We start from the raw sequence: 27,701 nt of genomic DNA on the forward strand, positions 1-27,701 counted from the left end.
ATTTCTCTCAATCCTGAAGCTTAAGAGTGGATTTGACCATCACAATGAAAGGGTGATAACACTGTCTGACCTCTGCCTGACTTGCTGCCCACCTCCTGGATGCTGACTGGCACTGACTGTTGAGAATAGCTAAAAATAACCAGCTTGTGTCATATATTGAAATAAGGGCAAAGGGAGAAAAAGAGGTGGCATAGCTGAGGCTCTTGCTGTTCACCCTTCTGTCACCTTCCTCTTATAAATTTTCCTCTTGAGAACAGAGTTTGTTGTAGAAAGCACAATTAGTACAGATCATGGGAGCCAAGAACTTATTAATGATTTCATACCAATGACAAACTGGTAATGAGTTTGTGGTTTTAAGGCAGAAGGGGGAAACTGAAGAGAAGAACCTGCCCCACACAGGGCCATATTTAAGGATAGTCTCAGGTTGCCACACAGAACAGACTTCAGTTTCGTGAGATGTAGTCTGAATGAATCCAGATGAGAAAATACCAGCATTAAGAGCATATATTATATATTATATTTATATATTATTATATAAAATATATAAACCTGAAAGATTTGGCTGACTTTCTTCGTATTTTTCAGGGTTTCATAGATTTTGATTCTACACCGTTTCTTTCTTTTTGTTTGGTGGGGGATTTTTGCCAAAAATTTCTTTAGTAGCTGCTTACAGTCCAAAGGCATAATTTAGATGTGTTTTGCTCCATTTTGCTCTGACTGCACCTCACAAATCATGCACTTCTGGGGTCAGGTCACAGGCAATGCTCCATGTCCTGGCAGCCAAGACATCCCCAGGAAAAGGTAAATCCCATTTCCCAAAATTACCTACTAAATCCCAGGAGAAACCCAAATAAATGAATATTGATTAAAAGACGAGAAAAAAAAAAAAAAGAGAGACTGAAAATAAATGTGGGGTTTGAACAAGTAAGGGCAGATGTTGAAGCTTGAGCACGTTGGCTGATAATTATTGTCCACATGTGATTAGCACCCATGAATTTCCCTAAGGTCCAAGTAACTAATCACAGCTCCAGTAGAGATCATTGAGTTTTTCAGTTTAGTTTGGTGGATCTCTTCTCTGAACCAATGGCCGGTCAGTGCCATCCATTTGGTACTGCTTAATAATGAGCAAAAAATTTTATGAGGAAGGAAAACAGGCAGTGATGCCTCCATATGCAGGGAACAGGAGAAAATCAACAGAAGGTACAATCATGCAGGGCTACAGTGCATGTGTGGATTCCCAGGAGAGGAAAAATGCGACCACACTGCCTGTGTACTGATGGTTGGGAATACATCCAGATTCCAGCTCTATAAGAACAGGATGATCTATGAGATCCCAATGAGTACTAAAGGAATGAAACATTCAACAATTGCACATTCTAACACTGAATGACTGGCAAGAAAAACATTAGTCTCTCAGGGAAGCTTTTAACTAACTTTTTTTTTTTTTAACTGAAAACTGCTCAGTTTAAAAAAATTAAAACTGCTCATTAAAAAAAAAAAAAACAACCAAAGGAAATTAATTGGAACAGGGGCAACAAACTTACCTTCAATTTGTTGTTCAATATTTTTTACCAGTGACACATGTCAGCACAATTTATGCCCTATTTGCTTATGCACTCAGGCAGTGACGACTTTCAGCAAAAACTTCTTTTCCTTATGCCTTTACTTTATCTGGAAGGCTGCTTAAGCTTTTGGACTTAAGTTTCAGAAAGTCTGGCACCCAGGGTATTCTTCCTTTCCCACTTAATCCCAGGCAAATGAATGAAGAAGACACAAAGTACAAGTCAACACAGCTCCTGGGCTCTTGCTCCTGAGAGTCTAGATCACATTGCAAGGATTCTGTAAAAACTGGCAACACAGCTAATCCCAGCAATGCCAAAAACCATCTTACTCCACACCACTTGAATAGACAAAAGCCCAAGCTATTTTTAGCCAGCAAATTAATACTGAAAAGAATGAGTCAGCACAAGAAGTCCTTAAGAGGGCTTCCTCATGTAGAAACAAAAGCAAGGCAGAAAAGTTATGCATTTTAAAAATGTAAAGGCCACAAAGGAAGAACAAAATAATGTTTTGACAAGTTCAGAGAGCTGCTAGCCCAATATCCTAGCAGCCACAGGTGTGATACCTGAGAAACAGGGATATTATAGGAAGATGCTTTCCCTGGCATCCCCTACCAGCCCTGGGATATGGGACTGGATCTTCAGGTATCAGCACTACTGATGGCCCAATCCTCCATGAAATTTGCCTCACTCTTCTTTAAACCCAGGTAATACCTCTGGCTTCCAGAGCTGTCCTCTCAGCACGTGCTCACTCAATACCCTGCACAAAGGGGGCCACAAAGGGCTCGGCACAAATAAGGGGTCATTCTTTCAAAAAACTTATGTAAGACCCAGCACTGCCAGATCCTGATTTGATTACCAAGGGCAGCTGAAAGTGCACCCTCTTTCATTTTCTATTTGAGGCCTCTTTTCTGAAAGAAGGAGCTGGGAAATTGAGTATTTTTAATAAGGCATTTGGTATTTACACAGCAGTCCCTCGGTTATGCTTCATTATCCCACTTGGCCTTTTTTTGACCTCCCTAGTGTCCATTGTTTGACTGCTATTCCCAGCAGAGCTAAATGCCCAAGCCTTGCCAAAGAAAACAGTGTCATGAACGTGTCAAATCCCAAATTTGTATCCAAAATCCTTGTTTGGGCTCATTAACAGCCACTCAAAGATACTTTTGGTGGTTTGCAAGTGTATTTGAGGGTAAGAACAGCAAAACAAGCTGGTTACCCTAAGAAAAACAGTGCCACAACAAAATGTATTTATCCTGAACTCTTGACCTTCCTGTTCTATTACTGTTGGTGCTTATGAGGAGTATGAACTTGTAAACACAACCATCTTATGAGTGATTATAGCAATTTAGGATTATAAACCATATTTCATGAAACAAAAAGGTGAATCTTACCACCTTTGGTTTCACCTGAATGGTTTGTCAGCCAAACTGTGAAGCAAGAACCCTAAGAAAGCATTTGGTGGTAACTAAGTCAGAAGATGGAGTTGCATGGCAGATTTGTAATTAAATATTTGTCTTTTAATAAGAACACTCAGAAGCAGCTGACAGTGGTCTTGCTGCCTGTACTCAAAGGTCTTTCTCTTACAGAGAGACAGTATCAGTCTATTAGTATACCCATTAATTTCACAGCATGAAGAGAGATTTGGTAGGATTACAAGTCATAGCTTCTTGTATTTTTCTGTCTCCAAGACAAAGAAAATAATTTCATTTCTTTTCAGAAGTCCTGTGAACAGGGAAAGTACATGTACAGAGCAGAGGAAACCATTTAATGAGCTTTCGGACCAAGCTCCATCTGAATTTTTTCCTGAAAGCAGACAGATACAATACATTTTTAAGCAAATTTTTCAGCCTCTTCAGGCAAAAACATCTCCCATTAACACTGTCAGCAAAGGAGGGAGAAACATTTCTGAGGGGGACCTGACAATCTCCCTATGGCAGGCTTTTCTAAAAACAGGAGACAGAAAATAAAAACACCTCTCAGTGGGCAAAGTAACACATTTATATTCTAAGCCTAATTCAAGGCTGGTTCTAACCAGTTGACATTAACTTCCAAAACAAAGGAATGTAAATACTGTCAGTTCTACTGAATATGCTAAAAATGCCCCAAATTGAGATGTGAGCACTCTCCTGACAGGAGGAACAGCTCTGCCATCTCTCTATCACACCCAGCTCCACTTTGTTTCTCAGACACCTCTGACACCCACAATCATGTCCATGGGCTGCTCTAGCATCTCATTCCTACAGCTTATTTTCAAGAGCAGTGCCTGCACTAAGGTCCATTAGGATCAAAACACCTTTAACAATATCCATGTTGAATACTTCAGTGTATTTTTTTAATTATTTTCCCACAAAAAATCATAGAATCATTTGGATTAGAAAATACCTCTAAGACCATCAAGTCCAACCATTAATCCATCATGGCCATTGTACTATTAAACCAAATCCACAAACAGCATATCTATGTGTCTTCCAAATGCCACCAGGGTTGGTGACTCCACCACCTCTCTGGGCAGCCTGCTTCAATGATTGACCACTCTTGTGAAAAAGTTTATTCGTAATATTCAATCTAAACTTCCCTGACAACCACTTGAGGCCGTTTCCTCTTGTCCTGCTGCTTGTTACTTAGAAAAAGAGACCAATCCCCACTTTGCTACAACTTCCTTTCATGAAGTTGGAAACACTGATAAAGGCTCCTCTGAGTTTCTTTTTCTCCACACTAAATACCCCCAGCTCCCTCAGCTGCTCCTCATGGGACTTGTGCTCCAGACCCTTCATCAGATCAATTGCCCTTCTCTGGACTTGCTCCAGCACCTCAATATACTTACTGTCTTTTCTTTCAAGTCACAAAACTGGACACAGGAATTGAGGTGTGGCCTCACCAGGGCTGAGTACGGGGGGACAATCACTTCCCAGGTCCTGCTGATACACCATTGCTGATACAGGCCAAGTTCCATTGGCCTTCTTGACCACCTGGACACAGCTGGCTCTTGTTCAGCCGCTGTCAACCAGCACCCCCAGGTCCTTTTCCATCAGGCAGCTTTCCAGCCACTGTCTTCCAAGTCTGTAGTGATACACGGTGTTGTTGTGGTCCAAGTGCAGGACTTTGCCTTGTTGAACCTCATTTCCTTGTCCTCAGCCCATCAATCCAGCCTGTCCAGATCCCTCTGCAGAGCCTTCCTGCCCTCTAACAGATGAACATTTCTGCCCAGCTTGGTGTTGTCTGCAAACTGGCTGAGGGTCCACCTGATCCCCTTGCCCAGGGTCACAATACAAAGCCATTACTGCAAATGCCACCTTAATATTAGCAAGCAGATAAATATTTATAATGCGAGCATTCTTTAACTGGCTTTAATGCCAAAGCAAACTCTCATTCTGGAGTAGAATGAATGGGATAAGGCTGTGAATGCAGACACTGGAAAGAAAAGGACATCACCACAAGGGAGCAGATGAGATCATGTAAGGATTCTGCATGGTCAGAGTCAACACTGCAGTAACTTAAATCACTTCACTATCTGGGTTAAACACCAGAGCACAATCACAGGATCCATATTCTATGCATGAGGGAAATTAGACAACTACCAGAAAAAAGAAGTGAAGAGAATTCACTGGCTTTGTAACTACAGCCAAGCAGCTAAAAGGTGCTTCCTGCAGTACATAATCCCTAGCAGTAATTCCTCCCTCAGACTTAACTTTTCTGTTTTTCAATGCAGAGCTGGTTAAGGTCACCTCACTTGGTTACCCAGAGTTACCTCCTTCCAAGAGCTCATCAGTTAGGCCACCAGCCATGGGAGAGCCAGGCTGCAGACCATGCTCTCCCTGAGGGTTGGAGACAGGGTTGCTGAGGTTGTCCTCTCTCAGAGGAGTAGCTGGGGTTCTGGTCTCTGACCCAATTAATATTTGAGTATTTCTTATCCAACATTAATTGAAATAGGGACTAGACCCTGTTCCCTATTCCCATCTGAGTGGTTTAGCCTTTAGGCTACAGTCATGCTCGTCAGCCTGCAAAGTCTCACTCTCCCTGGCCCACAAAACACTATCTCCCAACAACATGGAACAGCTTCATCTGAAGGGACAAAGAGCCTGCCAACCAACTGATAGGGCACTTTCTTCAGAGAAAGAAGTAGATTCATAAATCCTAGGACAGAGAATAAACTGGAGCCCCAAACCTCACCACAATCATGGAACCAGAGAATGGAAGGACATCACTGGGTGAGGTGGTCAGCCGGGAAACCTCTCCTTGGAAGATCCCAGCATCTCCTACAGCAGTGCTCAATGTGCAGCAACAGGGTACTGACAGACCTCAGGCCAAGCCAGACCTTTAGATGGACAGAAAATTTTACAAAAGGTAGAAATTGAAGGACATTATGTCTGCAGAACCTTCGAGCAGTAGATGACAATTGAATGTACAAAGGATCTAAGGACATCTTACATTATACAGGATACTCTATGTACCCAAATCTAAACCCAGAGCAGTAAAACAAGAATCTGAAATTGGTGTGTTTGCCCTGGTTACACCACAACAGGGTATTAACTACATGTGTTCACAATTAAAGGTTTTAGTATTTACTCAAGACTGTAAAAGAGAAAAACCCCTAATTTTTCAGATTGAAAAAATATAATTTCTAAATAAGAAACAGCAAAATTTTATTTAAGCTACATATAATATAGAAATTCCAGTTCTTAATATATAATTTTTTAGATGAAAGTCAATGAAAGTCAGCTTGAAGACAATGATTGCAAATTTGTTCTATTTTCCAGTGTTAGTTCCCCTCAGAAAAGTCCAGGCTACCATGCCCATACATTTCCTGATTAGCATGAAGTACAAGAATTTTGTACTGCTGAAGTGAATACGTGTTTAGCTTTGATTTCAAGGGCAGCAGGGCAGCACAACTCTACCTTAAACATTTTTCACCTGTTTTCAGCAAATAATACATCACAAATTTCTATTTTTCACTCCACCCACTCTTCCACCACCCCCATTCTTGTTTTTGCCCTCCAGAAATCCAGGTGTGTGCTGTTTCCATGGCCCATTAATACTGTCCTCACGTAAACCTCCCTGTTCATCTGTTATCTCATCAGCTGCAGGTACCCAGGTGCTGATTTCTTTCTGCAACCCCAGCAGCTGCTGCAGTGGCCTTTAATAGAAAACATTTTCTTCCTAGCTTTCTCCTTTTTACTAGTCTTAATGGAATAAAGAGCTGATCCATACCTGCCAGCCCCTTCAGACACCAAGATATTCACTTACCCACCCTAAACAACCCATCAGCCTAGTCTCATAACACCCACAGATCTTGAACTGTACCATCACTCTTCACCTCCATTTTCTACAGCCTCACCTGCTTCATCTTTGCTTCATTCTCTTTCCCCTCCAGTTGCCATCTGTTTTGAGTCAGATGCCCAGCTCCAAGGTATTCAGCCTTCCCATGATGGAGGAGTATATCCAAACATCACCTCTGTATGGAGATTTCCTGTCTATGGGCATGGAGAACTTTCTCCAGCCTCTGAGCTGGTCATCTGGGCTTTCATAACCACCTCTGCCAGTTATCAGCTTCTCAGGGTGGTGATTTCATCCCCATACACCAATAAAATTATGGTTATTATGAGAAGAGATTGTTTCACTGGAACAAATAGAAAAAAGCTACTCATTTCCCAACTATAATAAACAGTGTTTTTAAATAGGAAACAACTAGACTCCAGAAAATAAGAAAAAGACAAAAGATTGTCTTTTAAAAAGATGTTTTCCTAAAGAAAAGGTGGGTTTTTTTAACATTTATAATAAATAAGGGCAATTTATACACTGCTAGAGAAGGTTACATGATCCAATAACCATAATGAGCTCTCCATACAGAAAGGCCACCACCATAAACTGTGTGATGCCTAACATGCAGATGTTGTAAATCTAGTCTCTGACTCCTAAAATATTATCTCTCTGGCCTCAGTTTTAAAATCTGTATAGTTTGGTTCCAATTAAACAGCCTACATTCCCTATCTTAGGTCTTGGTGGGAGAAAAAAATATCTACCAGCTTTCCAGAATGTGATAGTTAAAAAACTAGGTGATAGTTAATATGATTCCTATCCAACACTCTACAGATTTTTATTACATCAAAAATAAAGCTGGTGGTGTTTTACTCCTTTAATCATTTTAACATTAAGTTGAAAGTTATCTATGTACAGAGATTTCTGGTTCCTTATTTCCCATCAGGGTGAAGCACATGATCAAGTTCTTAAAAAACCATCTTTTTCAAGATATGGGTACTGAAATCAATTTGTTTGTTTTTGCAGTCTGAGGCGCATAATTCTCCAGAGACCTGAGCCTAATACATTCCCTTTTATAGCAAGGGAGATCCAGGTCAAGCTGCCCTGCAGACATCAGCTGTGACTGTGAGGCAGATACTTGCTAAAATGTATGAATTTTTAAACTCTGGGGCTATGGAATTCCCAGGATTGCTAAAAGTCATCAGCATTCATGTGAGTGTATCCTGATGGTTCAGAAAACGCTCATACACATTCATAGGAGTATGGATTTCTGGGCAAATTCAGAAAGCAGAATGAATTCATCAGACAACTCCCACAACAGGCAGGAGAGTGAAGCACTGAGTGTATTATTTAGGAATGTGACACCAACAACAGGAGTAATTTTTTGAAAACCTATCAGTCTTCATATAAGTGGATGAGTTCGTGGAGAAACAACCATACTTTTGTGTCATCCATGAAAAAACACTGTTCCCAGAACCACACAGCAGTTATTCAAATCTTTATATTAAAACTGAAGGTGAAAGGAATTATTTATTTTTGTTGGTTTAGTTTATAAGATGTCTTATTAAGGTCTAAAAAAACAGCTATAAAGCATGTTTTTCTTGAGGGGAAGAGGTAGGGGGCAGGAAGGGGAAAAGACAGGATCCCATCAGGTAACTTACGTCCAGAACATTTTGGACATAAGACCCATCTATTTTTGCATCACTCAGTACAGAGGCCCACATGAAGATAATCTTTTTTCTTTCATTTTTTTCTCTAATTAGATTTCCAGATTTACTGCCTAAAGAGACAAATTGCTTCCTCATTGTAGCAATCCACCCACGGCAGCATCTAATTCTGGCTTTATCCCAAAACATACCAGACACTTCATATTTTTTTTCCTCACCTTTGTAGCTGTCAAGATTTGAAGTAAGTTTAGTCTGCTTTTCCCTACTTGCAGGAGGCAGAACCAAGCAGACAAAATTCATAAACATTAGAGGAGAAGATCATCTCCTTTCAGCAGGCACTTGGACATCACTGCCATGGGACCAAGGGATACCAGGCTGGGCACAAGAGTGACACTCCTTTGAGCACAAGGTGAAATACCAGCGTAATTCAGTGTGAAAATATCACATAGAGCCTGAAGTAGGTGTCAGTCATCTTCTATCTCTTATTATTATTCAAGTAATTAATCATAATAGCATGTGGTATAATGAACTGACTGCACTAATCCTATTTATGCTTAAATACATTGATTGTAGTAACACAAAATGAAAGTTCCACATAGTCAAGGATTTCATATTTGGGGTACAACATCATAATAATACTAATCAGTTTATCACCCTTATTTTTATTCAAGTAAATTCCTTTATTGCACTTTAATTAACTGCTCTGGCTTGTTTCTACTTAGGATTAGAGCAGGAAATAATTGCAGCTGGCTTCACACTAGGGGTTACTATTATCTCCAAGGAAATGAGGACAATCAATATTCCATGGAGGACAGGTACTGAAACTGGCTCCTGAACAAATTGCAGATCAATAACCATGATAGAAAATGGAAGGGAGATTTGCATTTGAAGGAATCCCAAGGAGACCCAGAGGAAAAGAATATAGAGTACAAAGACAAATGTGTGTTTTCTCTTAGTTGGTTGTTCATTTGTGTCTGAAGCCCAAGTCATCAGGACCTGTGAGCAAAACCAAACAGGTAGGCCTGTCAGCAGCTGGTTGTCTGCCACCAAGAAGATTTTAGGACAAGTAGATCAAAACTAATTTAAAATATATTTGATTTTCTTTTGTTAAACACTGCAACAGCAATTACAATCACATATTTTAATTGGACTATGGGAACAACTGGCACGTGTGTACTTCTTCCTGAGACCTGATCCATCTTATGGGCAGTACAACCATTAAATAAGAATGTTCAATGGGAGCAAAGGCCTCAGTTCCAGGGATACCCTGTTCCAGGGCTTTCTGTAGGCTAAAAGGATGCCATTCCATTCAGCTACAGAAAACATGGTAACTGTTAATATTAATGAATTAATGCATTAAGTATTCACTTTCCAGAATCACATAGGAAATACCTCCTTCAGCAGCTGGGCAGTGGGGAGAATCCCAGTGTCTAAGCATTCCCAGGGCATGCAGGGAAGATGTGAGCTCATTTCCAAGTGCTGCCTTCCCCTGCATGTAGCTATTCTGTTACACTCTGTAACTTCGACATTCCAAGGGGAAAAAAGGCAAGTTATTAAATATTGCTTAATTCTCCATCAAAATTATTCAATGTCTCATACAGTCAATAACTATATCTGATTTCCTTACCCATTTTCTAAATATGCATGCATTTTGATTTTGCTTTACAGTAGAAGAAAACCAGCAAAAGTTTTATTTCATTCTAGGCAGTCCAGAGTGCCTGAGAAATTATGTAAATGCTGAGAAAGAGGAGAGTTGCATGAGCACCAAAAATGTGTTGATGTAAAATTCAGTACTATAAAATACAATACAAAATGCTAAGCGTGCTTAGGAAATTACAGCTTCTTGAACTCGGTTTTTTTATACTTGTAAGGGAGTGGTGGTGTTGTTTAAAGATAACAGAAGTTATATTTTCTCCTTTCTAAACTGTAGCCTCCTCAGGCCATGTGGTTTCTGGGAAGATCACAGACTGGGAGGTGAGCATTTTCATTTCCTGTAATACTTTGTTTACTCAGAGCTGTATTATCCATGGTACCCTAAGGAAATTCAGCCCCATTTACCTCTTTCAAGTCTTGGACAATTGCAGTGAGCCTCTCATTCTCTGCCTGAACATTGGTGACCACGGCCCTGCTCTGCTTGAGCTCATTCTGCATCTCCAAAATCTTGCCAAGGTAATATGCTTCCTTTGACGCAGACTCCTGGAGAAGAGTCTCTTCCCGCGTTTCGCCATCTTCAGCCACTTTGCGGTGAACAGAGAAGGACTGTCCAAAAGCCTGCAGGAGGAAAAACAGAGCACAGTGAAAACCTACTGCCCCAGAACAATTATCAATGGAACTGAGCAGCTGCATAGCCAGCAGGAATGGGATAGATCTGCAAATCCCAAACTCTGACCTATTAAACACTCTCCCAGCAGCTGAGGGCCACCATCCCACTTAGCTGAAATGAAGCATCTTGAGGCTGCTCCTGTTTGCAGTCTGGATTTATGGCCCCCATCCAGTCGACCTCCACTGAGATCAAGATGGTGCTCTGCTAACTGGCCATTAATTAGTGCCAGTGTTTAATTCTCCTGCACGAGGCCAGCCCATAATTCATCAACTCCTTTCTTCTCCGGTTCCGCAAAACAAACACATGGTTTGTTTCGGTTTAAAGAGCATAAATAGCTGACAAATCTCACTGAATTGCTCTCCATTTCCAACAACATTTTATTGGAGCTCATCTCCTGGTATGGAAAAATGCTCCTATAACCTGGAAGAAAAATAAATGAGCTGAGAACCAAGCAGTGGCCATCAACACCTCTAGGATGCTAAACACATATTATGTCAGCCCCATTTCTACTCAGTGGTTTTTGCCTCTGTTGGATATTTAACTGTTTGAGAATTGTTTAAATATAGCAATAAATTCAGTGTTTGTCCTCTTGTTACTGGCTTACACTGATCAATTTAATAAGACAGTATTTCTCAGTGACAATGTCTGATGCTATTCTTGACAGCTCTGGAGCAACCTGGAAGCAAACAAAGTACAAGCCATGATGGTAGACATGATGGAGATATCCTTTAACTATGAAAAATGTGGGAAAACCCAGCAATAATGTAATAATATAAAAAATAATGTAATGAAATAATAGACAAAAAATAACATAAAAATAGCAGCAAAATATAAAGTAAAATAAAAGAAAAACCTGATTTGAGTGTATTACCTTTTAAAAAAAGACATTCAGTTGAAAGTGACATGACCTAATTCTGGAGAAAGACAAAAGAAGGCTTCTAATGTGAAGAACATTTATCCTAATAGAGGCAGAAGTTCTCTCACATATCTTAAATCAAAATGAACACATCTGAAAGACCACAGGTTTGGTTTTTTTTCCTCCTAATATGTGAGAGAAATTTGAGTCATGGTAACATTCTATTTCAGTGAAAAATTATCCCTAAAAGCCTCATTTCTACCCAGTTCTATAAAACCACAACACACATTTGTAGCCATTGTAAGCTGTGGCCTCCTTTGCCTTCCCATCGATAAGACTTGCCAAATTAAATCCATTGTTCTACTGCTGCTATTTATAGCCTTTCAGAACACGTTCTAAGCTTTACTGGCAATAGAACTGAAGCAGCCCCTTAGAAACTTCAAAGTAAAACTCTCTTCAAAAACTTCTCAGCTTTTAAGTCTACTTGACTTAGAGAATCCTGTGAACTCAGCATTAAAGGATTCTAAAAATATTCAATAATGTATTAACCCAGCTGTCTTCTCAAAAAGCTGTAAGTTACTGAAATAGCAAGCGTCAGCATCTTGCTAAATAGGCTTTTCCAAATAACAAGAAATTAAATTTAATGAAACTTAAGCACTGATATCTGTGAATCTAAGACAACTGTTTTGGGAACACTGCTAATAAATTATTGTCTTCTACATACTTATATTCAATGGCTTGCTGTTCTGAGTTTGAGACTGAGCAAAAAGCACCAGTCAAATAAAGACCCTATAAGACAAATGTAAAGGCCACTTATCCAGGGGTAAAATCAAAACATATCAGAAGAGCAGGTCAGACTTGTAGGGATGGAGAAGCTCATGAATAAATGTTACCTGGAGCCCTCTCTACCAGAGAAGTACAGTTAAACACCAGTACACAGCAGTGACAGCCTTCCAGATGCACACCAGGTTTTTCTTAATGTACTTTGAAGGTGCATTTTTAGCATGTGTGATGTTTGAGAACAGCTATGAATATATGGATTTTAGGGAAGGTGCATAGCATAGTGGAAAATTACAGTGTACTCCACATTTCCTTGTACCTACATCTACAGAAAATACAGAAACTTTTTTTTCCTACGAAACCAATTTGAACATTAGTGTATCATGGAATGGCTCAGCTTGGGAGGGATGACGGTGGGTCATCTGGTCCAACCTCTCTGCTCAAGCAGGGTCATCCCTGAGCACATGGCATAGGATTGTGTCCTGATAGTTCCTGAAAAGCTCCAGTGAGGGAGACTCCATAAACTCTGAGCAATCTGTCCCAGTGCTAAGTCACCTCCACAGTAAAGAATTTCTTCCTCATTTCTTTGATGGCCAAGCCTGTCCCAACTCATTCATATCACTATACTTAATTTCTTTCTTAAACTTCTATCAAGATGTTAAAAATAAGGGGAAGGAAAGCAAATATGCATAGTTCACTTTTGATATTGACAGCAATTACGCAGATCAATGCAACAAGGAGATGAACATTAAATACCTTTTTAATTATAAGCAAGCAAAAAGTTCTGCTTCTCTGTTTCATAGCCTGTACAGAACACCAAAACATTTAAATTTCCAGACATGCCCACTTAAAGTCTTCCATGAGATTGATCACTTTGAAATTAAACCACATATCAATACTTTTCAGCTGGTACCTAAATATGTGCTCTATTTTGAACTTATATTTTAATATTTTTTTGTTTCTGTTTTAATAATTATTATTAATAATTTAATAATTTGCTTAATACATTTTACTTATCTATAAAACCTTATATCCTTGCATGATGTGAAATATTTCAAGTAACTGTGCTCACATGAGAAGACAATGACCTGGACTGTAAGTTAAAGGAATTCCACTTGCATTTGGGTCATGTGTTGGATACAAAATGGGTTGCTGAATAGATCTTATGTTACCATATATGAGGGAATAGCTGCCTGCCGTGGAAGCCTGGATGGAGGAACAGCTTTCCTGTGACATGACACCGAGGGAGAGGAAGAACTATGCAAAAGCAAAGCAGATGTTCCCTGTATTCACCATTGAATAAGATCTTGGTATTTTCATAGAATGGTCTCAAGTATTCTGAATAGCTGCGGTACTATACTGTGCAGATGTATCAGGTAATTACCACTTCTTTTCAGCATGGTGCTCCTTGGTGGAACTCCTCATTAAAACCAGAATCTTAATCAGAATTAAAATCAGAAAAATCACTATTGCTCCCTTGTTGGCTCTTGGTTTCAGTAATCACAGCATGAGGCTGTCCTGACATCTTCCAGATTCAAGTTTGGACTCAGAAGAGGCTGTGTAGCCCTTCAGGACTTCTGTTTCCTTGAGAAAGGAAACCCCCTCCCACAGTAGGCACAAGAGCTTGAAGAGCTCAAGCTACAAAGAGCTCAGCTACAAAGACTGAGGCAAGTTCACTGCTTCAACAAAGACTGTCCTAACAGAGAGCAGACAGATTTTCACCTTACACTGGTCCCCATCACTTCTCTCCAGATTTTGTTTAAAAGGATGCTCTTGATTGAGTTAGAAAATACTTTTCTTTATAAATTGGTCATAAAAGCCGAGTAACAAGACACCATTATACTATTTATATATGTATCTCCTGAAACCTCAGAACTGTGTAACAGTACCATGATTTTTCAAAGGCACCTTAAAATGTGAACTTTGAGAACAATAAAATAGCGATCACTATTTGACATCATAATAAAGGATGGCAAAAGTGGGTGCACACAAGGAAGAGGTCAATTTGATCATGCAGAAAGGTATAACTTTGGAGGAAAAACACCATTTACTGTTGAACTCTAAGTAACCCCAGATGGAAATTCCAGTGTCAGAAGCAAACAAGTATGACAGAAATAGTGCTGTGAACAAAATGGGCACAGATTTGCAAAGGTACAATAAAAAATGACTGCTCCAGACATGTCATATTTATATGATAAATATAAACAGCAGTAGAAAGCTAATGTGCAGTGACATAAAATTATGTCTAAAACAAAAGTTATATTTAGCACTTCAAGAAAGAAAGGAAAAAGAGAAGGTAGATTTCCAATTTAGGTGTTGAAAGCAGCACATGTGCAAAAGATCAGTTTAAAACATAAGTAGGTAATGAAGGCTGCTGTTTCTGAATTTCCCTTTTATTTTCACTAATGACCTCCTGGGGCTGGAATTCTGAAATGCTTCACCGAAATTCATTCCTCTGCTCGGGACTGATTAATAAGCAATAAAAATGACCTGACTGCTAACAGGACAAGCAGGCAGCCTACCTTTATGGCTTTGACACTGAATGTAGTTTTTTTTTCTGATGCATAATGCAACAGCATTGAACTTGATTCAAATGATTACCTATTTGAGCAGCTAACTTGCTGCAAAGCAGAATGTATTATGTATTAGTTACCTCCACACATTCATAGCACAAAAGAAGAGAAAAAAACATCCTGGGTTATCCAAGAGGGTAGCATATTTCCTAGTCAAATGTCAGTATGACATCACAGATGGATACCTCAGCTCAGGATGCTACGGGTTAATGCCAGGAACAAGCCTTATTTTGTTGCAAAACTTGAATGCACATGTATCACTGAATATTCCTTTAGTCACTTGCAATTCTGTGTCTCTCAGATAAGACTTTTTTTTTTTTTTTCAGTTTACTATATATGGGGTTTTTTCTTGGTTTTTTTTGTTTGTTTTTGTTTTTTTTTTTTAAATTAATTGACAGAAGCTCAGGGTTCTTTGAAATTTTTCTGCTAAGGAGCAATCAGTGGTAGACAGAGGTCTGTAAGAAAATCCCCTCGAGGGAAGGCTGAGTAGAGGAGCAGCATCTGAGCAGAATCTGCTCCTTCCCTCAAACTCAATGGGTACAAAACTGCTTCCTCCATAACTTGTGATATGGCACCAGATCTAAAACCAACATGATTCTCAACAGTGCAACAGCAAAAAACACTCTTGCAGAGGCAACTGATGGGTTCTAGTCATATTATATCTGCTTTCTTAAAATTTTCAAAAGTTTTAGGCCTCCAAATTTTGTCATAATGTAGACCAAATCTTTATGCAGCTGGCATGACCTTCTCATGTTCATTTAAGATCACTGAGACAGGTCAATAGTTTCCTTTTGGAAGCCAATACTGGAGTAATTAAAGCCTTCAAACGCAAATACTTGGCATATTGCGATCAAAACACAGGCAGATGCATGCTTAATGATGACAGAAGAAAAAAATTAATAGGCATTGTGTAGATAGTGCATGTGAGATAGATGGCACATGCAGGGAAGCAGATTGAAAACACAAAAACAGATTGAGAACACAGCCTGAATCAGCATGGGCTTACAGGCAAGAAAACTAGATCATGAACTTCGGGGTTGACAGGCTAGCTGAAAACAGCTGATTGTCTGATTACTCCTGTGTTCAGCAAAGCAGGATACTGAACTCTTCTGTGGAGGCAGAAGATTGAGCATCTATCTCAACACTAATTTAGCTTTCAGCTCAGAACACCAAGAAAGGTTCCTAGACTTAAAGTCTTCCCTAGTCAAAAAGAATGAGATGATTGATCAAAATTCCATTGTACCCAAGCACCTGGCTAAGCACCGGTAGTTTCAAAATTTCCGGACTCCATGTGATCAGTTTTATGCTCTATGGCACACTAAATGAATAGGACTTTTGTGTGTTTGAGTTTTATTTTCTTAATGTAACAACCTACCCTTTAAATCATATGCCCCCATCTTGCAGAAGAAAAAGGTTAAATATTTTGCAGTCAGTATGAAGCATGCTAACAAACTGGGGGTTTCTTATTTGTTCTCATGCAAGAAGTCTGCCTTTTGAAAATGGTGAAAATTAAACTTTACAGGACAGGTTTTTTTTCAATTCATGCTTTGCTACAGATAATTGAGGAAGCACAAGTTCCCATTTGAGAAGTGTAGAGGAGATCATCTGCTGCTGAGTGAAAAGGATATTAGAATAGATCAATTCATGATCTGAAATAAAAGATACTGTAGTTATGACAGTACAAGAGGAAATTGCCCCAAGCTGTATCAGGGGTGGTTCAGATTGAACATCAACAACTTCTTCACTGAAAGGATGGTCAGGTATTGAAACAGGCTGCCCAGGGAGACTGTGGAATCACCATCCCTGGAAGTGTTTAAGATATGGCATGGTTTAAGAATGGCATAAGAAAGGACATGGCATTCAGTGCTTGATTTAGTTGACATGGTGGTGTTTGGTCAAAGTTTGGACTTTACCTTAGAGATCTTCTCCAAAACTTAATGACTCTATGAGCATGGTACAGGCACTTGAGAAATCTATAAAGCATACTTGAAGAAGCAACCACCTAAAGGCAAAAAGCATTTAGCTGTATTTCCAAATACCAGCTTACTTAATTCAACTCCCTTTAATAAAAATGAAATGCTGTTGCAATGATAAAGTCACATAAGTCAATATCTGCATAAGAGATTTCACTTGCAAAAGGCACTTGCAAGCCAAGGTGATTGAGGTTTTACCTATGCCAGAAACGCTAGGGAGATCAGATCCATGGAAAACATAACTAATCCTGAGTCTATTTACTGATGTAGAGCAGTAGGACAAATGTCAACAATTCATAGGCTTTTCCCTAAGGACAATTTGGATAAAAGAGTGAACAACACGGATGCTTCTGTTTGTTCTCAGTGGACCCCTTCAGTATCTACAGTCCTCTTGAAATTCATATATCAGATGCTAATCAACAAAGCCTTAAGAAAACACAGAGAAATTTATATTCTGCTCAGCTACAGACACAGCCATGCTTCTGCAGTCCCAGTCTGCTGATTTCCATCAATATGTGTGAGACCTCAGGCAACCACTCTGCCTTTTTATAAATAAGGAACAAAACCACTCCTAAATGTGATGGTTAGGAAATATTTATAGAGAAGAAGAAAGCACTACCATGAAAATGAACATTCAATGCCAGCATCCATTGTTCATCTGCAATCCAGCAAAAGGGGGAGTGAATAAGAATTTCCATTTAATTGCCTTTAACTGCACTCTAGATGGGGATTTCAATTCCCCAGCCCTGAGCATTCCCCTCCAGGCACAGAAAACACAAGAAGGGGGAACCTTCTAACAAAGAGCACCACTTATCTACAACACAACAAATTAGTTTCATGCTAGTAGTTTAAAAGCAGCACTGTTCAAAATTCCTATGGCAAAAAATTAAATTATCTCTATAAACAAAATAATTCATAGCTTGTTAATGAAACATAAGGTGGCTTACAATTTTGCACAAATTACTATCAGACCAACATCCAGCTATTACAAAATTTCAATTAAAACCAATAGAAGCATTACCAGAACAAGCATATAAGACTGTCAGAGATTTTCAATTTTTTTTAAACAAAATGTGAAGGCAGAGATGAAACCAGCCTTCCATGGGTAGGCCCTATTACATCTGCACTGAGCACCAAAATCCCATGTTTACAAAAACTTCTTTTTTTTCTTTTCTTATTGCTTTTCTTCAGTTTTTCTAACTATTAAATAACTGAAATAATTACAATTCTACCTCCCGTGCTTGCTTGAATAAAGCAGCAAAGAATTAATGCCAAAATCCAGTTCTTTAAAAGCTGCCAGCCTGCTGGGACATTTCAGTTATTTCACATTAGCTCTCCACATGTAAACTCACATTCCATAGTCAGAGCACATTTATAGAGCATTTTAGGAATGGTCTAAGCAAAGTCATGTTGGTAGTGAAAAAAAAAACAACCCAGTTGCTTACTGAATCACCTGAAAGCTTTAAATTAGCTAGGTCTCACTTTATGAGGGCTTCTGGGATTTGGTCTCATATTTGGAAAGAAATGGTGTTCTTGTTGCTGCAAAACATTCAGCTCTATTTACACATATCTTAGAAGTCAGAGCACATCTATTTTATTTAGATCCTTTTAATATTTCTTACTGTTTTCTATCAATTAAAAAGAAAATAAGGTCCCTTCCAAACCAATCCATTTTATAAGTTGTTATTTTAAAAACCCAGAAGTCAAAACTGCATTCTGAGTATAGGGTAAGTGGTGGTACTTTTTCTAAGCAGCAAAATTAGGGATTTGTTTCTCAAAGAACAGGAAGCTCCTCTCCTTGAATAAGAAAACAATATAGTTACCCATCTTGTCTTCAAAGAACTGTAAAATGTCACTCTCAGGCAGAAGCTTACACTCAGAATAATTCTTTGTCATTCAAACAAAATAAATTAGAAGCTACAATGGGTATTTCCACTTTTAACATTTTCACAGAGAAGGACAAAAAGCCCTATCTCCTTTAAGGTATTTTTGAAACCCACAAGAAAGATCTCGGATAATCGAAACAGCACTATGTTATCCTTGAAGTGACATTTAGAGACAAGCATAAAGACTTGCTCTGCTCTTCCTTGTGTTTCCCAATCTTTTTCAAAACAGGCCCTTACAGCTTCCCTATCTCTGTGAGTTGCCAAGTAGATGTAGTAGTAGATGGGAAGAGAACTGACTACAATCACGAATCTCTAAAGAGGCTGATTTCTATAGTTTTTGTAAATGAAACTGGAGAATAGAGAGGGGGTACTATTTAGGGCTCATTGTCATAATAGCCCAGCAAAACAAGCAGACCTGGAAGAGAAGTCAGTGAAGTAAAGTGGATTTCAAGGGTGTCTGAAAGGCTCCCTGGAGAAAAGTATCAGTATTTTGAGAGACAAAACCACTGGGAGACCTTTTAGAGCACAATTTATTATTCTTCTTCTACAGTCTTATGAAGGAGTGAGAGCATCTTCACCATGTTTACCAGATGTTCATGGTCAGTGGTCACAAGACCACAGGTTACAATGTCTTTTAAAGGTTAAGTAGCTAATAAACTACTGCCACAGAAGAATGTTTCTACTTTCACACCAAGAGTTAATTATTTTGTTTTACACATCTTTGCCGCAGTGTGGACATTCCTAACTAATCATATAATAACACACAAAACTACTTGTTATACCTTAAATTTCTTATGACCTTTATAACTACTTCTATATTTTAACTTAAAAACCTTAAAACTTTCTATTACCTAGCTTAATGTCTTTATCTAAACCATAAACCCACATTCTTGCTCACAGTATTTAAATCTGGAAGCCTTCTCCAAGGTCTCAGGTCAAACCCTGTTAATGTCTATGTTTGAGCTTGCATTCATAAGATTTTGAGAACTTTCCGTGCTTGGAATTCCCACAGAAAAGGAACTGGGGTTTTTTTTTCAGCACAAGTAGAATATGTTAAGAAAAGGGAGACCTACTTGGGTTCTTTGCTTGACTGAAGGAGGACAGGGGACAGTCAGACCCTCCAAAGCAGTGCAACAGGAAAAGGGCAAGGTACAAGGTCACAATCTGAAACCAAGGAAATTCACACAAAACAATGGAAAATCCACCCTGAGAGTGGCATGGCAGCAAAACAAGTGCCCAGAGTGGCTGTGCACCCTCCATCCTTGGAGACTTTCAAAACTCGTCTAGGACAAGATTCTGAACACTTAACTTTGAACTTTGGTGTTGGACAAGATCATCTGCAGGAGCCTCTTGCAAACTAAATTCCATTATAATTCAGGGAGTAACTCTCCATGCTGGAAGGACTGGTAGACATTACACTTCTTATGGAGTGTTGGAATGCATGAAATAGAAGACTCTCTGGGTCCCTGAGAGAGAGGAAAGGAATGCAGGGATTGAATTGGAGCCTTGAGAGAAACTGAAATATATTAAGCCACAAACATGAAGTAGGAGTGTGTTAGTTTTAAGTAGAAACATATCTTAAGTGCCTTAAGAGACAGTGTTAGCTAGTAAAAAGTCCTAAAGCCTAGTTTAAAGTTCAGTAGTGCTACCTTTTGCAAAATTAACTTAGCTCTAGACATAACAAAAACCTAGCAGAACAGTGCTTGCATTTCTAGACAGAACAGATAGGATTATTTGCGTTAACAGACAGAATTGTATGCATAGATTTTGGGTAAGGACTGACACTACTTTCACACATCAGAATTAAGCTCAGATTGGTGTAGGAAAAATGTTTTAGAATTGTGTTTTTAGCTGATTGGATAATTTATGAATAATATCCCCCTGTATTGGGGTGAAAACAACAACAACAGAGAAAGAAAGAAAGAAGAAGAAAAATGAAGAGAAAGAAGAAACAAGCTGTTGCTGCTGCTCAGAACATCAGGACTCTATGCCAGAAAGCTTTCAGCATGGACTTTAATACTCTGAACTTTTTACCTTCAAGACTGATGTATTCACACAACAAACAACTTTACAATAACCAACAACTGCTCTTGTCTCTTAGGAGATCCAAGACCCATGGGAATCTCGACAATGGACCACACAGCTGAAAGAGCCATGACACATAGCTGGCCATTTTCTTGGGTATCTTCAGCACCAGCCTAAAACTGAAGATGACCAAAAGCAAAACCAATGTGGTTTTACTGTAATAAACAAATCTGATTATTTAAATAGAGCATACAGAGACATGAAGTTTTAATGCCAAGAGCACAAAGGGATATGGAGTTTTACCTATTTGTGCCACCAGCACTCTCAACCAGTTTTATTGCAGCAGTCATACAACTCTGACCCTGTGAGTGAAGCTCAGTCTAAGCCAAATTCATAGTAACAAGACAAGTCTTGGGCCCATAGCAGTCAGGGCAGAAAAAAGGTCTTCCAAAGTAAGAATTTCATGAACAACTACACTTAGAGTATGTGTTTTCTGTATATTCTACTAAAGTAATCATGCTCATTAAATTTAAATGCTTAGTTTGCCTGGCTCCACTTATACTTCTATTTTCTGCAGTTCTTTATGTGAATTGCCAGCACAGCAGTTCTGATTACTCCACAGGTGACTAATAAGAATAAACTCTCTCCTTGTAATCACACATGACTCGCTTAATGTCAGCATGTGGAAACCAGAGTTGTACTTAGCAAGTACCTTGGACAATGGAATGCAGGGAAAGAGCTCCACAGTCCAGTTCCTGCAGATGGAGTACAAGCTGGCAGGAGGCACACTTTAACTTTTAGAACGATAATGTTTTTAAACCAAACGTTTGAAAGGAGAAAGATTATCCAGCAATTTCTGTTGCTTCAGGGGTTTATAGAAACTCCTAACAAGTTGGAAAAACCTCTAAATAAAAGCATGCCCTTCAGAACAAGAGGCCAAAATTACAGAGCTCTCACTTATTTTCAAAGGTTTAATTAGACTGCTGCCAGCCACAGGCTTACCACGGGGAACCTTATGCTTCCATTGGCATTGACCAATGCAGTGCACACAACTGTTTCACAGAGTGGTCTTGCAGCTGGGTGCTCACTGCAAGTGCTGGATAATCTCATGTCTGAAGTGAGACAAGAGCAAGTGAGATTTTAAGGTGGTACTGATAATCATGTTACAGCAACAAGAGCCTGCCTATTCAACACCCACAGAAAAGTGAGACTCAAAGAATAGGATTGCCATAAATTGTCCCACTGTCATCCTCAAAGTGCTTTAATTCATTTTGCATAAGCTAAGAAGAAAAAACACCAAACAAACACAAAACACCCAATTAAAAAAAAAAAAACCACAAAAAAAAACCCCTTGCTCATTTATCCAACCAAAGCAGAGACAGTGATGAAAGGAATGTGGTGTACACTGCTGGCCAGAAGATCTCTTCAGGAGGAAAGAGGGATGTGTCTGACACAGGAGGTTGCGTGAGAAGGTAGGTGGCCTGGCACTCCTCCAAGCACTGCTGCATCCACACCTGTCTGTCTCAAGCCAACCCAATGATAAATTGAAGAAGACAGACCATGCCCCATGCTGTGCACTTGTATCAACTGCAGCAGGGCTCCAGACTGATCCCATTTGTCACCCCAACAGAAGCAAAAGGCAGTAGTACAACAAAGAGCTGGCTTTACAAGCAAGAAATCTGCCGCCATGTGTCGAAAGCCATGTGTCCAGCCACAGCTTTCCCAGTGCTTTTGTGCAAGAGCTCAGCTCTCCCTCCACTATTTGCCTTTTCCTGCATGAACACAGGGGAAGTCAGCTGCAGAGAGGATGGGATTTAAATACCACACACAAAATAAAGAGACAAGGAATCAGAGGCAACATCCAGGGTTGCAGGCATCTTTATAGTATGGACCTATATTAGCTCAACCAAAACCTTAAGTTGCTCCCAGCCTTGTTCCCTGACAGCATCAAATACATAATACTGCCCGATGATGAAAATTCCTGTTTGTGAAATACATTGTAAGCAATTTGCAAAGGATAACAAGTTTAAGAGGATAATATGCTTCTGCTTTGTCAGCAGCTTTGTCTCAGGGTAACCTATATTCCCAGCTGTAAGATAACTGCAGAAGCCTATGCAAATTGAGCATCCATGACTTATCTAGTTCTAATGAAAGAGTAACCAGAGATTTCACTGGCTTCAGTGAAACCCAGATTTTACCCTTGGGTATTTACTTCTGGATGATATACTGTATTCTAGCTCCTGATTCACTGTATTTGCTCATGTGGAAGTTGCCAGCAAATTACAAACCATTTGAACAACAAACTTTTGAAAATCAGCAAAACCTGTCACTCGGAGCTCTTTCAATAACCTTATTTTCATAGAGGCTTTCAAACCACCAGCATCACCAGGATTTTCCCTCTAGAATCCTGCTTTTCACAACTGCAGTTTTCATGAAATGGGAAGTCTTCTTTCCTCCCTTGACACCCATCCATGGAAGTGTGGCCCAAAGGGCAGAGGATCAGCAGCACAGACAGGAGAACACCTCAGTCAGCAGCCAGTGAGGGAGTGCTTAGCTGGCTGGCTAAATCTGTCCCGGCGCCGGATGTGGGAGCTGTCCCTTTCTTTTCCAGAAAGGATGCTTTCACACGTCTCTGAACTTGATACTTAGAAACTGTCACAGAACGCATCACAGCATGGGTTGATGGCCAGTTGAACAATTGCAACAGCGGAATGCAAATATTAACGCCTCCAATAAATGAAGGTGGACAATTTCCTGCTTTTCTAAAGAGCTTTAAAGTAAAACAATCAACATCAGTGCCAATGAAGTACAAAAGAAACATTTATACATGTCTGCACATGTGCTCACACGCACACCACAGGAAACAGCAGAACAAGGGTTAAAAGGAAAATTAGCAGTTATTTGCTACAGTATCATAGAGGTGATTTCATGTAACAGCAAAGGAAGGACAAGCTAACTAAAATATAAGATCTCAAGGTAATGAAGAACAGGAGTGGAGCCATAAAATATCCAGATAAAGATAACTGTGAAATTCACTCATGTGGAGGAATGAAATTAAATAGGATGCACAATACCAAACCTGCCACCCACTCCTAATGCACAATACCAGTGTGTATAACACATGCTAAGGACCCGAGGTCCCCTGTCCCATATCACACCTGTGCACACATACATGTCTTAGTTCTTGTGAGTAAGAATGTGTAAGAGTGTGAAAGAATGAAATCTGTAAAAAAATCAGTGCAGGTAGGCACAAGTCAGACATCTGATACTTTCTGCAAAATTAGCATCACCTGCACACTCCATAAGGTCTCCAGAAGCACAGTTTGCTTCACTTGGGATATGACTTTTCTTTAAATTAAAAAAAAAAAGTCTACTTCTCTAACCATAAGGACCCACTGTAAGACCTCTTCATATTACCAGAACTACACTGGCTCACTGGGCAGGTAACACAATGAATATTACTTTGTCAAAAGCACACCTCACAATTTTCAAGTTTTAACTAATTCTCCAATGTTGTAGTGAGTGGTAAAACTGGAAAAAGGGGGCTGGAGTCAGTGACATGCAACTTTTCTTCCTTTTCACGTGTGTGTGGTCCTTGTAGCACAACACACCAGCCTGCCATGGCAGACCAACCACCACTACTGCTCCTGTGCATGCCTCAGATACTGTGTGCCTGCTCTACACAATATTATAATTAGAGGAAACAAAATCAATGTGTACATCTACCACATATACTCAATTGTAAGTCTATGTAAATGCATTGTCACATCCTCGAAATATTATATGTACTGTATGAGAACTATCATTTTATTGATAAAAGATAGTGGAGCAAATCATCCAAGAGACCTTCCAAAGCAAAGCCCATCTTCCAAACTTGACCACAAGTCAGTGATTGATGAACATGTGCTATGATCAAGACCTCTAAGAATTCCAGGTGAACAGAAAGGCTGGTAACACTCACCATGGATGGAAGGGACACAGGAGATCTGTGCAATCCTGGGCTCACACAATGCCACAGCAGGCAGGGTCCCAGCATCAGAAGGGATGCAAGATTACTATCAATTACTATAATTCCCATCTGTCATTGGATAATTTAGATACTCAATGGCTGGTTATATTTCTTACCTGGATCCCAAAAAATACAGGATCACCTCAGTGCAAAACAAGCTGTAAGTAATTTCAATTTATTATTAGCCTCTCATACTCCGTGTTATGAAACACCTCCATTGCTGAAAAAGCATTTCTAATCTACATTTGCAATTTATACTGTATCATATTTGATGAATCTTTAGATGAAAAAATACTATTACAACATAAGACCTGGCATGGATGCAGCTTTGCTATATGGAGGCTCATTTTCAATTCAATGCTTTACAAAGAGCCTTTTGAGAGTGTCAGAAAAATCCACATTGGAAAGATATGTCAGTTAATTGAAGTATTTTACATTTGAAGGGGGAAAAGAGCTCCCTATTGACTCACACTTTGAGGCAGTTCCTGAGAGATTTGATGGCTTCTTTTCTGCTTGTCTTAAACTTGAACCTCTGAACTGCAGCAGGTCTATGAGTTTATTTGTAGGGAACACACATCATTATAAAAAGAAGCACTAAGTGAAAACACAGTGTCATCAAACGATATATTTCTTTTGCAATGGATTCACAGATAATCCCTTGAGTCAAAATATAGTTGCAACAACCTTTACTGTTGGGAACCTGTATGCCGGACATCTAAAAACAGTGGTAACTTCATAGAAAATCTGTGCAGATGACACTTCAGTCAAACTTCACTCAGCATAGCTTAGAAGGAAAAATCAGGGAAAGAAGAATGGAATGAACCATTTTTCATAAATTTCTAGCATGAGGTTACCATACATTTCTGCTGTAATGCAAATTTGAAAGGCTATCAATATGGAGAACTCAGACTTACAGTGCTAGATCTCTGAAAAGAAATCAATTAGGACAGAATCCGAAGGAAAAGTAAAATGGACTTAACACATCATGGCTGCTGACAGAATAGCACAAAGACACTGTGCTGTGTATTTACATGTACATATATCTAGTTGCACACCAGTGTTGGCAATTTCAGAACACTAAGATGGAGATTGATTTATTGCCAGATGAAGAATTGTTTGCACCTGGTGGGTTAATACAACAATGATTTTGCAAAATGATTAGCCTTTGGAACCATGCAATCAAAACTGTGATAAACATTGACCAAGGAAAGGAGTAAAACTATACTTCATTCATCTAAGGACCCACAAATTAATGAACTACATCAGTTATGCCAACTTTTCTCCTAATTTGGAAAGCAGCACTGAGTTCATAGGGGTGTCAAAGTATAAATTCAGGGTCACCAGTCACTGGGAACCACTGGAGGGATCCCTGGGAAAAGGAACACATGCCCAATGACTCTGGAGAAATGGTTGGCATAGCAATGTTTCTTCTGGGAAAACCAATGAATATGCATGTAAAAAACAGTACAGGAACCTTTCTGCCCTCGGCATGCACAGTATTACAGAGGAAATAGCCCCTGGTGCATCCAGCAATGAATAAAGAATTCCTGCTTCTTAATGCTACATTGGTGTTAAGGTGTTTTACCAATTTTTGGTAACTATTTTATTTATGAGACTGTTCAAAACTCTAAAACTGCTTTGAAAATAGCAACTCATAGGAGATTTTTTTTTGGGCAACTCAATCCATTTTCACTAGCATGCTCCAAGCAAATTCATGCAGGTCTATTTGGTAGGAGCATGTTACAGCTCAGCTGGGCCAGCACTGTCATCTCACAGCTGAGAAACGCAGGCACATGATGAAACTGTGTCCAGAGACATCACAGGAACAGTAAATAAAGGGGAGAGAAATCAAAGATCTAGAATCTCATCACAGCCATGTCCAGGGTGAAGCCCACCACATATTCTAATGACAGAGACATGATAATGGAAAGTGGGCCAACAAAAGAAATAATCATGTAGTATAACAGAAGATACTGGAATCCCTGCCCTTAAAAATTCTTCTAGATAAGACCTGGCTTGCTCCAATTTATGACTCTAAAACTCATGTAGATACTAAGACTCAAACTGAACACATACTAGGTTTATTAAGCTGTGCTCAGAAAAAACCCATCCACATGGGGGAATTAAAAGAAGAGTAAAATGCTCAAGTGTTTAAAATATTTCATTTCTTGGAAATACAGCAAACAATCGAGACAGCTCTGTCGTAGCTCTGCTGTCGTAGCAGTATATTTATTATGAGGCTAGTCCCAATGGGTGAAAAGGTTAAATGTCTGAGCCACTGTGAGAATTACAAGAGGCAGGAAACTATTTCATTAGATCCCAAGATAATCATGTTGCATTGCTGACCCTGGCAATACAGCACAGAATACAAATATTAGAATGACAGCACACAGCAACCTTCACTGAAAAAGAATAGGTGTATTTGGAAAAAAACAGGGATTTGAGCTTTTCACTTCAGTGAAATATGAGAGGAAGGTCTGGGGTTTTGTCAAGGTCAGAGTAAGAAGACAACATATTTTGTGTAGAAACACTATAATGCCATTTGTTGAATGCTCTGTTCGGCTGGGCTTCTCATAACAAACACAGAAAATCACAGAAAAAGTGGCAAGATTTCATCTTGTGATACCAGCATAAAATTTGCTTTTATTCAGACAGATTATGTGCTCAACATAGAGCAAGGTTTTATATGCCCCATGCTATGCAGAAGATTAGACCAAACTTTTGTAACAATTATTAAAAACTGAATTATCCTCAGTTGTAAACTGCATTGCTGGAAGCATTTCCTACAGAAAAG

At 39.3% G+C, this 27,701-nt stretch overlaps 1 protein-coding gene across 6 annotated transcripts in view; it reads right to left on the minus strand.

Moving 5' to 3' along the window:
* Positions 1-27,701, minus strand: part of LOC131593011 (protein bicaudal D homolog 1) — a 239,270-nt gene that overhangs the window by 144,439 nt on the left and 67,130 nt on the right. For all 6 annotated transcript variants that reach the window (XM_058865137.1, XM_058865143.1, XM_058865141.1 and 3 more), the window contains exon 2: positions 10,541-10,753. In XM_058865137.1, the coding sequence (XP_058721120.1) occupies positions 10,541-10,753 (213 nt within the window). The remainder of the gene's footprint in view (positions 1-10,540; positions 10,754-27,701) is intronic.

Source organism: Poecile atricapillus, chromosome Z (assembly GCF_030490865.1).
Source record: "Poecile atricapillus isolate bPoeAtr1 chromosome Z, bPoeAtr1.hap1, whole genome shotgun sequence".
Lineage (NCBI taxonomy): Eukaryota > Metazoa > Chordata > Aves > Passeriformes > Paridae > Poecile > Poecile atricapillus.